Source organism: Marmota marmota, unplaced genomic scaffold (assembly GCF_001458135.2).
Source record: "Marmota marmota marmota unplaced genomic scaffold, marMar, whole genome shotgun sequence".
In the NCBI taxonomy this organism is placed as follows: Eukaryota; Metazoa; Chordata; class Mammalia; order Rodentia; family Sciuridae; genus Marmota; species Marmota marmota.
Genome location: NW_025999900.1, coordinates 8,802,088 through 8,818,877, shown reverse-complemented (window position 1 = coordinate 8,818,877; position 16,790 = coordinate 8,802,088). Strand labels below are relative to the sequence as shown.

The window sequence follows — 16,790 nt, the reverse complement described above, 5'->3', positions numbered from 1 at the left end:
AAAATCAGGAAACAACATTGGCCAATCCATAGACCTTATTCAGGTTCCACCAGCTTCATGTACACTCGTGTGTGTGTGTGTGTGTGTGTGTGTGCATGCGCGCATGCAATTCTATCATTTTATTTGGGTGTAGATTTGTGTCACCACTTCCAGAGCCAATACAGAACTATTTCATCACCACAAAGATCCTCCACACGCTACCACGGTAGAGCCACACTTTCCCGCTTCCCCCCGCACACCTGGCAACTACTCTTCAGTTCTCCACCTCTCTGACCGTGTCATTTCTAGAATGTTGCATGAATGGAATCATGCAGTCTGTGACCTTTTGAAATTGAATTTTTTTCACTCTGTATAATGCCCTTGGGAGTCCTCCAAGTTGAGAGATATATATGTAGCTTGTGCCTTTTTATTACTAAGTATTTGTCCATAACATGGAAGCATGGATGTAGTAGTTTGTTTCACCTACTGAAATACATTTGGGTTGTTTCTATTTGAACTACCACAGATGAAGCTGCTACTCATTTGTGTACAGTTTTATTTGTGTGGATGTTAAGTCTTTATATCTCTAAAAAAAAAAATTGTTCAGGAGGCAATAGCTGGATTATGGTTAAATGTACAATTAGTTTTTTAAAGAAACTTCCAAAGTATTTTCCAGAGTGCCTGTACCATTTACAGTCTTATCAGCAACATATGAGACATCCAGCCTGTCTACTGTCTCACCAGCATTTGGGATTGAAACTATATATAATTTTTTTAAAAAAAAACCTCTTCAAATAGTGATCTCTTACCATGGTCTTCATTTGCATTTCCTGTGGTTAATGATGTTGAGCCTCTTTTTGTGTTGCTTATTTGCCCTCTGTATATCTGCTTGGGTGAAATGTATATTCATAAGTTTGCCCATTTTTTTTTAATTAAACAGTTTTTACCATTGTGATTAGAGTGTTCTTCATGTATTCTAGATACAAGTCCTATGTCAGATATGTGGTTTGTAAATATTTTCTCCCTATCTGTAGTTTTTTCATTCTCTGAACAGAATTTTTGTAGACTATATTATTTATTTATTACATTTTATACATACGGACCAAGTATTGGGTGGTAAAGATTTTCTTCCATATTTTCTTTTAAAAGGTGGAATAGCTTTACAAGTTTTATATTTAATTTTATGATCCATTTTGTAATTAATTTTCATATAAGGTGTGAGGTTCAGGTTGAAAGTCTGTTTGGCCTATTGATGCCCAAGTGCTACAGAATCAGTGGTTGGAAAAACCATCTTTGCTCCACTGAATTCTTTGCATCTTGGCATAAATCCCTTGGCCATCCTGGTACGGGTCTGTCTCTGGGTTCTCTGTTCCCCATTGTGTGTCAGACCCTCCACTAATACCACACTGTCTTCATTGCCGCAGCTTTATAAGTCTTAAAATCAGATACAATCATTTCTTTCATTTGATTTTTCTATTTAAAAAATGATTTTAGTTACTCTAGTTCCATTGCCTTCCCACAGAAATTTGAGAACAAGCAACCCTGAATCTCACATCTTCCTTTCTGCAGGCACAGGATTGGAACAACAGGACCTGAAAGTGGCAATTTCTCAACCACCACCACCACAAGAGCCACATGGCTCTCAGAAATGTGCATATGGAGTCAAAAGAGACTCCAAGGCCTGTCTACCCTTGTGCCCACTTCCCTGGCTTCCTCTAAGTTGCTGTGCCACAGCTAGAACTGAACTCAGGTAAGGAACAGGAAGCCAACAAGCACAGTCTTGTTGGCCTGACAGGTTTTGAGCCCTTGCACCTGGACTTAGGAGCCCTACGAAAGCACCAACCAGATTGGCAGCCTGTCACAATCACCCCAGGTGGCCCTCTAAGGGTCTTTCTTTAGAGGTTCTGGCAACATGGGCTACCAGCTGGGGCTGTTTGGAGGGGCCACCTGGCTTCCCTCCCCTGAAGAAGTGACAACTTGCGAGCATCCAGAAGACTGTTGCTCCTCCCTGGGGAGGCTTCACATCCACCTGAAGAGAACTTCCATAATTAATGGCAAAGTCCCATCCAGATGTGAATGTCTCAAAATAAGACCAGAGCTCTTATCATTTTTACTCATTGCTGGATCCTCAGCGATTACAAGAAGCATGGCACTTAGTAAGTTTTGAATAAATATTTATTGAATAAAAGAACCAAGTATAAAATACCAGTGGTTACTAATACCAACAGGGGCTCAAGTCAGTCTCTGAGGAGGAGGCATTTCCACATCTCTAGAGATGGGGATATGGCAGGGATTCAAACTCTTAGCCTCATACTCTTCACAACACAAACTTTGCTTTGGAGCCCTGATAAAAGGGCCAAGGTGAGGAGCAGGGACTGAGGAGGGAGCCAAGCTGGAGGAGCAGTTAACAGTGGGAAGAAGGAAGCCATCATATACATACACACGCCCCTTTTGACACTGCAAGGGCAAAGCTGAAACACAGATATGCCAGGCTTGGTTGAGGTTCGGAACATGAGAAAGAACCAGCAACATATGCACAGAGAGCCCAAGAGCTGCTACCTGTGGGCTTGGGGCTGCTTAGGCACAACGTCAGAGCAAATGCTTCTACCAAAGGTAAAGTGAGCAGAGCCCAGCAGATGCCCCTCTCCACTCGAATCCAGCCCAGGCTGGCAGCTCATCAGCTGCTGATCCAGCCTCCCCCTGAGCTAGGGAAAGAGAGAAAAAGAGATAGCTGGGAAGAGGTTAAGTCACGTGGAACATCCCTCGACAGCCAGCCTGGCACAGATCAGCCAGGCCTGGAGCACTGAAGTACACCTCCTTCAGGCATGCTAACCCCCCATGCGGGTGAAGAGATGCCTGCCATCCATCACCCCTGCCCTAATGGTGCCCCAAAGTGCTACCTGATCCATCACTTGAGGGACAAGGTCTCCAAGTTGGCCCCAATCTGTAGACCAGACTCTAAAAACAGACAGAGACCTTGGGGAAGAAATGTGACTCACTCCTTACTTGAAGCACATACTAGGGAGCAACCAGTGTGTGTGTGTGTGGCGGGGGGGGGGGGGGGGTAAAAAAAAAAAAAAAAAGTCTCTGCACATTAAAGACTGGTTGGATTTTGGAAGTTCTGCCCGTCTCTGAGACTGTCTTGACAAATACAGAAGCCCATGTAGCAAAATCTGAGCAGTTTGTTAATGTTTTTATTTTATTTTTTTTAATTTTTCTCTCACTTCTCTTAAACAACAGACTCCCAGACCTCTTAGAGGAAAATAAACAAATGACAGAAAACGCCGGATGACCCTAAACTTTCACTTGCAATTTATCACAGCGTCAGCCCCAGGCCCTCTGTATTTCTGGGCACTCAGAGGAAACAGCTCCCTGAGAACTGCCAGCAAGCATCTGACAAGTGCACGGCCATGTGGTCCCATCTGTCATTCTTCACCACCCATCAACCCCTCCCTTGGAGGCCGAGGACTTCTCTCCTGGCCCCTCACGAGATGTGAAGACCAGGCCCAGGTCCTGGTGTTATCCTGGAAGGTCACCCCCCAGTCGTTGGCATCAAGACCCCAAAAAAGACACACTTGAGGAAAATCCACAGGCCTTGGCACAGCCAGGGAGAGCCAAGCCGGGCAAGCTGATGACCTCAGAACTGTCTGCTTCCAGCTGCTCTCCTTCAACTACTTCAGTGGAAACCCAAAATCCAGCTTTCTCTCTCTCTCTCATCTGTTTTAACAGCAGATTTCCAGAACTAAAGGGGCTGTGTGGGGTCTTCTCCCTCTCTTCAGATAGTTCTCTGTCACATCAATGAAGCACACGTGCGTGCACGTGTGCACCCGCGCCCCCCTCCAAGGGCTAGGACCAGAGAAGAAGGGGAGGGGGCGGCCAGGATGAGATTGCCCCAGATCAATGGATATTTGAAACTCAAACACATGGCCCAGGACCTACACTGCACGTGTTAATTACCACACATGTGCCCATAAAGGAGTCCGTTAAACACAGGGGCCCAAAGAACAGAGCGAGGAAAGGACATTCCAAGGGATTAAGTAAATAGTCTGAAGTTGTGACCCTCCTCCCCTCCTGAAGCACGTGCATCTGGCTGAGGAAGATAACAGGGCCCCCCTTCTTCCCCCATTTCTTCCCTGGGGCCCCACACCTGTGGACCACAGCAACCCAGGCCTCCCAGCCTGAGGCCAAACACCATGACCTGCTACCGAAGGCTGCCCTCCTCCTTTCCTCCTGCTATCTCTCTGGGCCTCTTCCCCCGGCTCCTTGCCTTTCTCCTCCTCTCCTTCACAGGACTAATTCCTGGCTGGCAACCAGACGGTATGTGGTCACACAATACATCTTTTCATTCCTTCCAGGCAGAGAGAACCGATCCCTCCCAGCCCCGTCAGTGGGGCAGATTCAAAAGGCCAAGAGGGGAGGGAGTGAGAAGCCTGGGTCCCGTCCTCACCCTGCAGCCCCTCACCCCTCACACCTGCAGACCTCGTGCCTCACCTCCTTTCTGACCATATCCCCCTCCTGCTCAAGGGTCCCCGGGCCAGCATCATTTAAGTTGCAGCCTCAGGACGGCGAGCTCCAGCACTAGGGAGATGCCTCCTTGGGGAAGCCACGTGTGGGCACAAGCTCAGACAAGGGGCCTTTGTGTCTTCCCACCTGCTGCCCTACAGAGCACATTCCATTCTTAAGTGGCCTCTGAAAGAGGAACCTTGGCAGGTCAATACAGGATATTACAAATGCCCTCTCATACCCTGTCCCCATTCAAACTTAGGCTTCCTGGACAGGTGTGGCTTCAGGTGGCCCTTCCTACAGGTGGCCCAAACCTGCTCTTCACAGCACTGCCCATGGAAGACAAAGAAAAGAAGACTTGGTGCCTAATTAGATTCTCCAAATAGATGGAAAGAGAGATCACTGGGCAAAAATCAAGTTTCTAGGAGAGAGTGAGCCCTAGCATCTCCTGCCAGGGTCTTGTCCTGACTTTTGCCCCAAGGAAGAAGCCTCTGCAGAACCATCTAGGTGGAAAGACCCCATCCAGGACAGGGGAGCAAAGAGCTGGAAGCCAACAGCACTCGTTCTCTCCAAGAGGAGGCTGCAGATTCTACCCTGTTTCCTCCACCTCCCTGGAGAATCAGGCTCGTCTGGCCTCCTTTGGCCCATGCTCACTGTAAATTGCTGTAAATGTGCTCCCCAACGCACCTGCCCTCTTCCAGCTGGCTAAGTGAGGTCCAGGATGACCATGGTTCTGTCTCACTGTTACCCACAGGGCGCAAAGCCACATCAACCTGGAAAGCACTTCTCTGTCTGGTTTAAGAACCAGATGGCCCAGATGACCTTTCCTGGTACTTGGGCTTCATTCAGCATCACACACTTCACTCACTCCCTTTGGAAGGGAAAATCCAAGAGGTCAGTTTTGCATGGTTACCCATTTCCCCCTACTACTAGGACCTCACGCCCAGAGACACAAGGTGATGTTCCTAAAGATTTCAGTGGCAAAAAGCAAAACAGAAGGCAGCTCCCATTTCCACCCCCTGTAGACACAGGTCATTGACAGCACTAGTGATTTCAAAGATCTTTGCAGATTTGGAAAAAGAGACTTCCTGCCCTTCTTCCCACCTTCCCTTACCTGGGAGGGAACCACCAGCACTCATGGCTATTTCCCCTTGTCTGAAAAGAATCTGGAAAGACACTTGCTCCCTTCTTTTCACCCACTCACTCATTCCTGCCCAGCAGGAAGAGGAGCAGTGCAACTGGGCCGTGGGCGTACATTTCCTGGTAGGTCACCGTGTTCTACTGGGCCACTGTATTCCACTTCCATGGCTTGGAGCACCTGTGTTTCAGGCAGCAGGTTCTTTGGACTGTTGTCTCCTGCATTCAGAGTGGGTGGCTCAGCCTCTTTTTCCATCCCCAGGACCATGCATCTAGGACAAGCCTGTGCACTTTGTGCTGACTCAGCAGTTCCAACTCCACATGGGCTCTTAAGGCCTAAGTGCAGGTGGAAGCCTCAAATTCATCAGAGATAGGAGCTCTGCAGTGCTTATACATGAAACGAAATGGAGATCTGCTTTCCAGGCTGCTACCCGCTCTCTGTGAATGCCATCCTAGAAGCCAGTGGCAACAGAATATAGGCCTCGAACTATCTCCCAAACTGGAAATCGTTGCAAACATATACATAATCCTCATGCAGGCTAATCTACTAAACAGCATTCAGACAAATGCCAGCTATCTAACTTCAGGGACCCAGGAAGAAATGAATATGTAGGACCCTTTGTAAAAATTAAAACAAATAACAACAATAAAAACATAACCAGGAAAAACTGACATTCAAGTCACTAAAATATAAAGCTCTACCCTGTTTTCCATAGTCTCTCCTCTTGAGAGATCATAGTGACCTCTCATTTGCTGTTTAGTGTTGTTCTAGGTAAACAAAAATTAAAGCCTTAAGCTTGCTGTGGGAGCCACAGCCAGCCCCAATGGCACATGCCTGTAATCCAAGTACCTCAGGAAGCTGAGATAGGAGGAGAGCAAGTTCAAAGCCAGCCTCGGGAATTCAGTGAAGCCCTCGGCAACTTACTGAGACCCTGTCTCAAAATAAAAAAATAGAAAGGTCTGGGGATGTGGCTCAGTGACAAAGCTCCCCTGGGTTCAATCCCTGGTTCCAAAAAAAAAAAAGAAAAAAAGAAAAGAAAAAAAGTCATCGAAGCTCACATCACAAAAGCTACATGCTTCTGGGGTGACAACATCTGTCATCAGATACTCATATTACAGGTATCTCCAGGCTCACTGTCCCCTCGGATTCAAGACAGAACTACTCAGAATTTCAGGAAAACAAGTGCACAGGCCACACAACCATGGAGCCAGCCCAGTGTTAATGAAAAGAAGCGGGATGCACTGGAACACAGGGGTAAGGAGAATGGGGGCGGGGGGTACTCAAGTGGGTTATTCAAAAGAAAGCTGAGAGCAGACAGGAGCACTCTACCTTCACTGTCTTCTTTGGCTGGCTACATCTGCGGTTGACCAGCTGAACTCCCCAGGGAGCCAGGAGCTCAGGGCTCACATCCAGATCCCTGCAGCTCTACGTGCTACACTTGCTTGTCCCCCTCAGAAATTCTGGGAGATGATCACCACCACCATGCAAGCCTTACTTACCACCAGAATGGGGAGGAAACAGAAGGCTTTCTGGGGGGCACTTTTAGCTTTCACTCCAGGCTCCTTCTCTCTTGTGTAAGAACTTCTGCTCGGACTGGCTTTAGAAGCAAACATTTAGATAAAGCATCAAACTCCACTCACCTCTCCTTCCCGAGTTACCCTGGCTCAAGGGCTTGTCGGTGACTGAACCTTGGGGGAGAGGAGAAACAAAAACAGCCATTCAGAGTGTGCGGCGGTTGGTTTCTTTCAAAGGGTTGGTAAAGCCTGACATTATGAGCATATGGCCATGTATATACGTATTGTATACACACCGGGGGATATTATATACAAAGTGAGTATGTACATACATGTCAGCAGGGTTTGTTTAACATCAATGTCACTGATAACCTAGCACTGTTTTGAGACAAACTATAATTTCCAGGTTCCCTGGCAGTGGTCTTGACCAGGTTCTTTAAAAAGTCCACTTGCAGATAATTCCCCTGTCGAACATTTCAAAACCTACCCCTCCACATCCACATGTCCCCCACTTCTCACCAGCTCCCTGTTCTGAGCCATATCCAGTCGGCAGGGCCAACTGAAAAGAAAACCCCTCTTACTGCAAATGCAATGATTGACATCCCTTGCTGGTTAGGGCAGGAAATCAGCGATTTTCCATCTGCATTAAGTAGAAAATTGTCGGCCCAATTGTACTGAATGGGCCAAAATAGTCTGAGGCATGGAAACAATTTTCTAGACACAGCCTGTTCCTCAGGGTGGGGGTAGCATGTCCATTTCCCCTGCGTATACTGGAGCACCACATGCACCCATCCTCCAGACCTGACCCTGTGGCACCTGCCTTCTCCATGAAGCCCTCCCCCACACAAGCAGGGTATGACCACATATCCACGAGACGACATCTGCAGAGACACCACCAACAAAAGGAAAGAGGATCCGTATTTTCCTAATTTTTATCATATCCCTTCCTTCTCCATATCCTAGTTTTGTGAGAATTCCATTATATTATCCTCCATGGCTACTTTCTAGTACATTTGTTTGCTTTACATGAAACTCTCCAGGTCATGTGCAAGGAGAGCTAATTCCTGCCCCCCTCCACCCCAGCCCCAATTAAGGTTTCCAGTTTCCATGTAAACCACAAATAAAGTAAACTTCCCTTTTGGCCTGCAAATTTGGGTTTCCTAATATACATTCTTACTGTCCTATCCACTTAACTTTTCTCTTTTATATGGAAGGGTTAGTAGAAAGAAAAAAATGAGTAAATTTTGTAAGAAGTTACTAGGACTGGTAGCCTTTGGAATTTCAAATAGGTTTTTAGCAAGTGTTTTATATTTTGTTGACATTTAAAATAAGTGAATAAATAAAACCCTATGTACACAGATATGGGGAAATGGTGAGAGGCCCTTTTGAATGAGAGATCGGCCACACAGGGAATTCAAGGGAGGAGCTCGTGAGTCCTCATCACTAAGAGGAGGCAGAAGGTGTAGGGTTTACATACATCCAGAATCCACAATCCCAATGAATCTGATCCAGTAGCAAAATTTCCCTATGCTTCTAACGTCGAAATAGAAAGGACTTAATTTTTCCTATGGACTAACCCAAGAATTCCCAATCAAGCACCAGTTGCCTAACTTAACTACTCAGCAGAACCACCTGAGAAGATTCATAAAAATAAGGACTTCGGATCTCACTCCAGTCCTATTGGATCAGAATATACAAGAAGCCTTGACATCTGACTTCTTTCTTAATTCCCCAGGCATTGCTGCTGATCAGTCAGATTTAAAGGCCACTGTCATGAAAGCTTTCCCTTATGGTAGGTTACTTTACTCAAGTGTGGCAAATCTATGGCACAGAGGCCATCACTCTCCTCTCCCACACCTGTGATGGACATCACTAATTGATCACTGCAGCCTTTGATGCTGAACTCATGCGGTCTCAAAATGCATGTTAATAATGCACTGCAAGGACCACTAGCAATCAGTCAGTCAGCACAAAAGGTAAAAGCATACATGCCACCTCAGCTCTAAGGGTTTCCACCAATGCTTAGGAAAAAAGCACCAGGAAAAAAAAAAAAAAAAAAAACAGAAATCTAAACTCAGAATAAATAAACATATATACCCTGACCCTCATTATCCAGCTAATTACTGAGGAAGCTGTTAAAGGGGGATCTTTCCTGACCTGAAACAGGGCGTGTAGTCACCACCAACCTTTTAACAATCCCCAATGAGATGCAGGAGACCAATCAAGGGGTTTTTTTTTCCAACTCTTTTCATTCTTCCCGCTCCTCCCTACGATACCTGAACATACAGGAGTTTTATTCTGCACAGAAGAGCCACTGATGGGCTTCCCATCCGGGGTGACACACCAACAGTACCCTGTGTAGGTATGGCACTGCACCTGTTCAGAGGAAGGGGAGGGAGGAGAACCTTAAGTCCCAGAATACAACATCAAGAGGCACCCACCCCTTTCCATGCACTGCCCATCCAGAAGAACAGCTCCTGCCACCTCTCACTCCACATCTGTCTCCAGGGTACATCACATGTGGGTCACCTAGCCAACAGCATCCAGGCACAACCATGGCCATTTATCTGCTTCATTCTTATTGACTCCAAACACTTAACAGCTGGTATCGTTCTGAGATATGTCCACTGTGATTTTCCTGTGTTGGGTCTCACCAATCCCTGTACATTCTTTTCCCAAGCACTCCCATCCAATTATTAAGAATTCTGATCAGTAAACTAATTAGGCAAATATGAGCTGGAATTTCACCATTGTGGATTGACTTGATGCTTCTTTAACAAGTAGAGACAAATGGTAAGCTACTATATATATATATATATATATATATATATATATATATATATATATAGAGAGAGAGAGAGAGAGAGAGAGAGAGAGAGAGAGAGAGAGNAAGTTCTGCCCGTCTCTGAGACTGTCTTGACAAATACAGAAGCCCATGTAGCAAAATCTGAGCAGTTTGTTAATGTTTTTATTTTATTTATTTATATGCGGGACTGAGGATCCATGCAGGACCTCACATGCTAAGCAAGCACTCTACTACTGAGCCACATCCCCATCTTGTTCTAGTTTCTCTAAGCACCCGTATATGGATCAGCCTGCCTACTATCACGTGGCTCTCCTGAGCCAGGGCACACACGCATCACAGGGTCAAAGCATGAGAAAAGTCCTTTGTGCCTGTAGGTTCTACTTCTAGATGTCCAGATGCACCTCTGGGTGACCTTCCCCAAATCTTCAGGGTCGGGTTCCTTTGGGATAGAAAATGAAAATGAGCTGTTCACACCCTTTAGGACACCCTTTAGGAAACTCTTCTCCCCCCAAGGGCCCCCCCCATAGCTGTCACCTCACCCACCTCCTCCCACTCCACCCCACTGTCCTCTTCCCTTCTGTTTTCTCTGTGAAGTTCCTAAACACATATCAGAGCAGATTCCCTTACTTAAGACCCCCTCAGTGAGGACTGGAGGTGTAGTTCAGTGGTAAAGCACTTGCTTAGCACATATGAGGCCCTGGGCTCCACGCCCAGCCCTGCCAAAAACAAAGTAACCCTCAGAAATGATTCAACCCTGAACTCAGGATAGATTAAAGAAATTTGCATGGCGCTCAAGGTCCTCCATATCTGAGCCTATCTACCCCAGCAGGAGCATCCCACACACCCTCCACTCTACCACAATGAAGCCTTTGATACTCCCAAACACACCCTAGTTTCTCCAGATTCTGAACCTTTGTTTGCTCCAACTATTCAATTTGTCTGGGACACCACTCCCCAGCCCAGCCCCAGTCCTCTTCTAATTCTTCGGTGGCCCTCTCCTAATCCCCCTCCATGACACACCTCCACCTCAAAGCAGTCCCTGTCTTCCTGCTTCCCCTCCCTCCCCTTCTTCCTCTGATTCTTCCCCAAATTCAGGGCCCTTATCACAGCGAGCTCTCGCTATTGATTTGACTAGTCTTCTTCCCACTCTAGACCATAACTTCAAGGACTGCAAACTAGTTATTTCCCCCTTCCGAGCATCTAGCATAGCACCTGACATTTATTGTAGGTGATTGATGGGCTGAATAAAGGCACAAATTCTCATATTTCCTCAAGTCTTGGTCTCCATCAATTCTAAAAATGCAATATCAATTTAAAGAGCCGCAGCACATTAACTGTAGATCTCAATGACAAGATGTGTGCCAACTGCAAATAGATTAAAGTGTGAAAAAATGTGTCTCTTGGGATCAAGGACATATTGAAATCACAGCTAGACAGTAATTGCATACAAATTAAGTTGGGCGGTGGAGAAGGGGACAGCAATCTGACAGACTGGGCAAGACCCAGAAGTCATCACTAAGGCAGAAAAGCTGCAGACAGGTTTCTGCTCTCGTGTGGGCACCACACCCTGCAATTTCCTCCAGGACAAGTTGTTTCAGCACAGGCCTACTCAGAGAAACCAGGGCAAGACAAAGTGGAGGGTCCCTACCAGCATGACAACTGCTGTCAAAATGAGGCACTTGCCTCTACCATCTCTGCAAGGCAGCTACACCGAGTGCCTTGACCCTGGAACCACACGTCCAGCCCCTGCTTGTTTCATGGCATAGTCGTCACCCACAGCCATGGCTGTTCACCAAGATCAGTATCTTGGGTTGGGACAGCACTACTTTCTCAGGGGCCTTAAAGGTGGAAAGAAAAGAAATCCATACCAACCAGGGCTTGGATCCCAGTGCAGCCAGTTGGGAACTGGGCATCTTACTTAGCTCTCTGAGCCCTGTCTACACAATGGAGTGACAATGTCCAACCTGGAGGATCAGGGGAGGCAGAGCAGTGCTTGTCATGTGGTAAAGGACAGAGGTGGAGTGGCTATCGCCATAGTTGCTCTTGGTTGTGTCAGAAACACCTGGCAAGCCGTCTCTTCACAGGCCAGTGCTCCACTAGCAATCTCCACAGGCTTGGGTGGGAAATGCAGCAGGAAACTTGGAGTTGACCCTCCCTCAGATTCCATCAGGGGATATTTCCTAGAGATGACGCTTCACCAAAGCAGCATTTGAATGGTGACTGGTTGGCTGCTTTCTCCTCCTTGGCTAATAATCACCCCTGGGGAACTCTGTCCTGGGACTGGGTGGCCATACTGACTCATGCAGGATCCCCTTGGCTCTCAGGGTCAAGGTGATTCTCTCTGTATGAAGCCTGCACAATCCAAGTCAGCACCCCAGGCCGTGCCTCTGGGCTGGTGCTGCACTGCTAGAACCTGGCACTGTGGTCAAGGAGGCTGCAGAGAACTGGCTGATTGGAGAGCCCCCTCCACCAAGGCATGCACAAAGTCACAATTAAATGCATGAGTCAAGTGCCAAGCCCAAAGATTTGTTCCAGGGGATATAATCTGACCTCTGGGCTCAGTGGGTCCCAAGGGCCACATGCACAGTGAGTGTGCCCATTGTATCCCTGGGGGCACCAGGGCACTGCCTCCCAGCCCCCAGCCAGGCCCAAAAGCCCAAACACAGCTCCTTTCTCCCCAGGGTCCTTGGCATTTCCACCCATAAGCACTCTAAAAAACTGGACTACAAAATCCTCAGACTGGGAGCTCCTTCCCAATCTTATGAAACTGAAACTAAATGGGGAATTGTGCCTGGGGTACACAGTAGCCAGCATACCTGCCCCGGGTGTATTATAGGGGGAGGCAGTAGATGGGAGTAAAAGAAGGCACAGAGACCCCCCAGATGGATGTCAGACTGTGGGAACCACAGAGGTGGCCAAGCAAAATCCCTTTGTCGTAGGGGCCTGAAGAGAATCAGCCCATGATTCTAAATTGAGAAGTAGTTTTTCAGTTGCCTTGGGGAGTTTTCAAGATGTCTTCTTGCAGAAAAAGAAATGGCATTAAGACAGACTGCAGCCTGGAAAGCTTCTTTATTAGACCAAGGCTAAAACTGTCTGCATTTATTTTAAAAGGGAAGATGATGGTAATAGTACCTATCTCCATTGTTGGGAGAATTAAATTAAGTAATGTAAATAAAGTACTTAGCTCAGAGAGTAAGTGCCCAGTTCACCTTAACTATTTATTTTTATTATCATCATGTTATTTTTTAAGAAAACTATCTGTACCTTCAAAGAGGCCAGTGCCAGATTATCTCATGAGGACAAAAGAACATCCTATTCTGACCAGCCTGAGGGGAAAGAGCAATCTGAAATCAGCAAAATGTTTGAAAAAAGTTTGGGAGTGGGAAGATATAGAAACAGTTCTATTCCTTTCACAGAAGAAAAGCAATCAGGGTATACATTCTATAGAATTGATGGTTTATACAGACAACCAAATGTGAATTCTGCCTAGTCAATCTTCCTCCCTTGCAAACTTATTCTTTTAAATTAATAAGTAATAGCCTTTGTTTCCCTGCAAGCCTCAAATTGATCAACTCTCAGCCTTAATCTATAGGAGAAGCCTGGGCCTGAGGAACTAAACAGGCAGTTGGCTGTTTCTAGTATCTTGCTGTGCCGTTCTCACAACTGTGCCTATACCACTCCAAAGGTATAGGCACAAACCAGGGAACTGGCTCTCTACCATGCTGAAGCCTTCTAGTAGGCTGAAGGTGTCAACTGAGGGTACTTCCTTTAGAGACAAAAAGTGTGCACACCTCAACCAAAAGGAGGTTTTTTTTGCTCTCTGCTTGTACTATAATTATCCTGTGGGATGTAACAGGTGTTCCAACGGGTACATTAAAACAGTGTGTCCTTAGATAAGTAAGTTTCATCTCTGACTCACATACATTCATATTATTGGCAAGAAGCCCTTTACATAAACAGCTCAGTGGCATATTGCAGTTTAACCTCCATCCAAGATTAAGACAAATCTGCAATCACTTTAAGCCTGCTAATCTTCAACATTAGCCCAACTCCTGGCCACCTGGGAGAATGTGGAAGGCCAGCACTGCCAACAAAGGCAGTGGAAAGGGACCTAGAAAACACCAATTCAGGGGCTGGGGATGTGGCTCAAGCGGTAGCGCGCTCGCCTGGCGTGTGTGCGGCCTGGGTTCAATCCCCAGCACCATATACAAACAAAGATGTTGTGTCCGCCGAAAACTAAAAATAAATAAATAAATATTAAAATTTCTAAAAAAAAGAAAACACCAATTCACAGGAGCTGAGGATAGGAAAGCAAGGAGAAACTCAGAGGGGCAGATGGATTATGCATATAGGCCACCATTGCCCATAGGTGCCATGCCCAAAATGGAAAATTCCACATTTTACTTTAACAATGGCTTTTCAATCCCCATCCGGGATCTCTGCATTACCTCATTTAGGCCTCAAAGTCAACCCATGTGCAAGTCCTTATAGGAGACGCCTGGAGAGAGCTGTTCTTCAAGTGTCATAGTTAATGACATCCCAGGAAATTAGAATCATTGCTCATAACACTTCAGAATGGACAGGGCTAGAAACCGCCGCAGAGATCACCAGTGTAACCCAAGCATTTTACAAGTGAGGAAACTGAGGCCCAGAGAGAGAGAGAAGTAGCAGAGTCCCTGGTCCCCAATCCTAACAGATGGAAATGTCTCAGGTCTAGAAGGGAGAAGGAGAAAAGAAGTCGTAACAAGAGCTGGCTTCTATGGGAACTGCCTGAGTCTCTCTGTGCCTTGTAATTCTCTGGCAAATAGAACTCTTGGGGTGAGGGAGACGAGGATAAATATTCTCCCAGAGGAGGCGGCTGGAAGAGAGCCATCTGCTCTAGTGAGTGAGAAGTCTTTCCTGGGGTGCTTTGTAGAACAGCCTGGGGGCCCCCCAGCACCCACTGGCTGGCCAGCCTTCCCTTGGCCCTTTCTAGGGGCTTCTCTGACAGAGGTCAGAACTCCCATCTCAGAGCAGTTTCTTTGTTATTTTTCTTTTCTGCCTTCCTTCCTACCAGCCATCCACTTCCCTAAGAAACCCATGATGAAAACCATCTCCCGTGCATGCCTATTTCCTTCCATTTCCTCCAGAGATGGGAGGTCCATGGCTGTCTCTCCCGCCTGGTTGCTATACTGACAGACACCATTGGTGTTCTATGGTGTGAACAGGAATTACAGGAGGTGAAGGTATTCTCTGGCCAAGTAACTTTGGAAATATTGGGTTAATCCAAGTGAAAAGATTTCTCCACTGCAGAAGTCTTCCTAGCTTTAACTCAACAGATGGTTTAGCTCTAAGAGGAAGGTCCCATTTGCAGCATTTCCTAAACCTCTTAAACTAGAGGACTCCACCTTAACCTTTGTGTGAGGAGCATTTCATGGGACCCGTGTTCTCAGCAACATGCTGAAAAGAAAATAACAAAGAAGCTGCTCTGGGAGGGAAGACAGGAAAAGCATCTAACACAGTGTCAGGTGTGAGGGATTTTCTTTTTCAAGTATATACCTCATCATCCAGAATTTAAGGAGACGCAGAGAAGGAGGTGATCCTTCAATTTTCAAATCCTCTTAAACATGGGAGTCTTTGTTGACCACATCTTTGTGAGTTGATGGTGTGGTATGGATGCCAATATGACATTAGTTAGTCAAGAGACAGCCCCATTCATCCCCAAAGACACCCCTACTAAATCTTGTGTTCTGTCTAAGGAAGGACACTTTATAAAGAAGGACCTTGGAAAATCAGATCTGGAAGAAAGAGACCAGCAGAAAAGAGATATAAAGCCCTATGATATGGGAATGATTGATTGATAAAAGGATTTTTGCCAGGCAAAAAAAAAAATATTTGCTGGCTAAAAGAGAGGATTTCACAAGGACATAACGGTGTCCATCTTCAAATCTTTCTGTGAAATGTGAGATTTCTATGGCTTTTGTAAGTCCCATGTCTACAGCTGGAGTCATCTGTTAGAAATCATAGGAAGACAGCTTTTGAAAGCTCTCAAATCAATATAAAGAAGGATTTCCCAACAAAATGGCCCCAGAATATATTATGGGTTTTGTCACCCTGGGAATAAGCTCCCTGTCTGATGGCAATCGAGCAGAAAGTGCATAAACCACTTGGTACAAGACTATAAATGGAACCAAAGCCCTGGATTGGAGCAGTAGGGAGAAAATAAAGCAGATGCCTCCAAGGCCCTTTAATTCAAAAAGTCCATAACTCTACAAACCCTTCTGGAAATTGGTCTTCTACTGTATAAGAGAAAAGTTAAAATAATGCATAAACTTGCATCTGTCAGTGGTAAGACCATTCTTCTTAGTCTATAATCAACTTTTTTTTATTTTTGCATTTTCCAAAAAAATGGAATCCCATTCACGCAACACACATACAAAGATATTTTAAAAAATAGGGAAGCACAGAAATTTGTTTTCTGAGACCTGCCCTCTGTTTGTGCCTAGAATGATCCAGATTTGCAAACAGCAAATATTGGTAACTCTTATTAATTTCCTTTTCTTTCCATTTTTTTGCGGCGGGAGATCTAATATGTTTTTATGTTTACAAAACACCCAATAAGAAAGTCCTTATATGTAGGAGCTCTGTTCATTTTAGAATTATGAAAAATCTGGCTGATAGTAGGACAAAGTGACATGTATTGGGAGCCCTTTTTAAGAACCCAGGTCTGACTTCACTTTTCATCAAATTTCCCTTTCTTCCACCTCATGCCTGTGTTTCTATGACCTTTCCCTATTTTGACATGGGGTGGGGGGACCCTGATCCCTTCCATTTTGCAAAAGAGTTTACTGACCCACCTGCAGGGTCAGCT

The 16,790-nt window shown here is 45.9% G+C and overlaps 1 protein-coding gene across 10 annotated transcripts in view; it reads right to left on the bottom strand.

Annotated features, from left to right (window-relative positions):
- Positions 1 to 16,790, bottom strand: part of Smoc1 (SPARC related modular calcium binding 1) — a 174,934-nt gene that overhangs the window by 63,145 nt on the left and 94,999 nt on the right. For 6 of the 10 annotated variants that reach the window (XM_015490671.2, XM_015490644.2, XM_015490652.2 and 3 more), the window contains exons 4-5: positions 9,321 to 9,510; positions 7,261 to 7,308 (exon numbers count right to left, since the gene is read on the bottom strand). In XM_015490671.2, coding sequence (XP_015346157.1) covers positions 7,261 to 7,308; positions 9,321 to 9,510 — 238 coding nt within the window. The remainder of the gene's footprint in view (positions 1 to 7,260; positions 7,309 to 9,320; positions 9,511 to 16,790) is intronic. The other 4 variants (XM_015490683.2, XM_015490690.2, XM_015490698.2 and 1 more) reach the window with 1 other exon arrangement.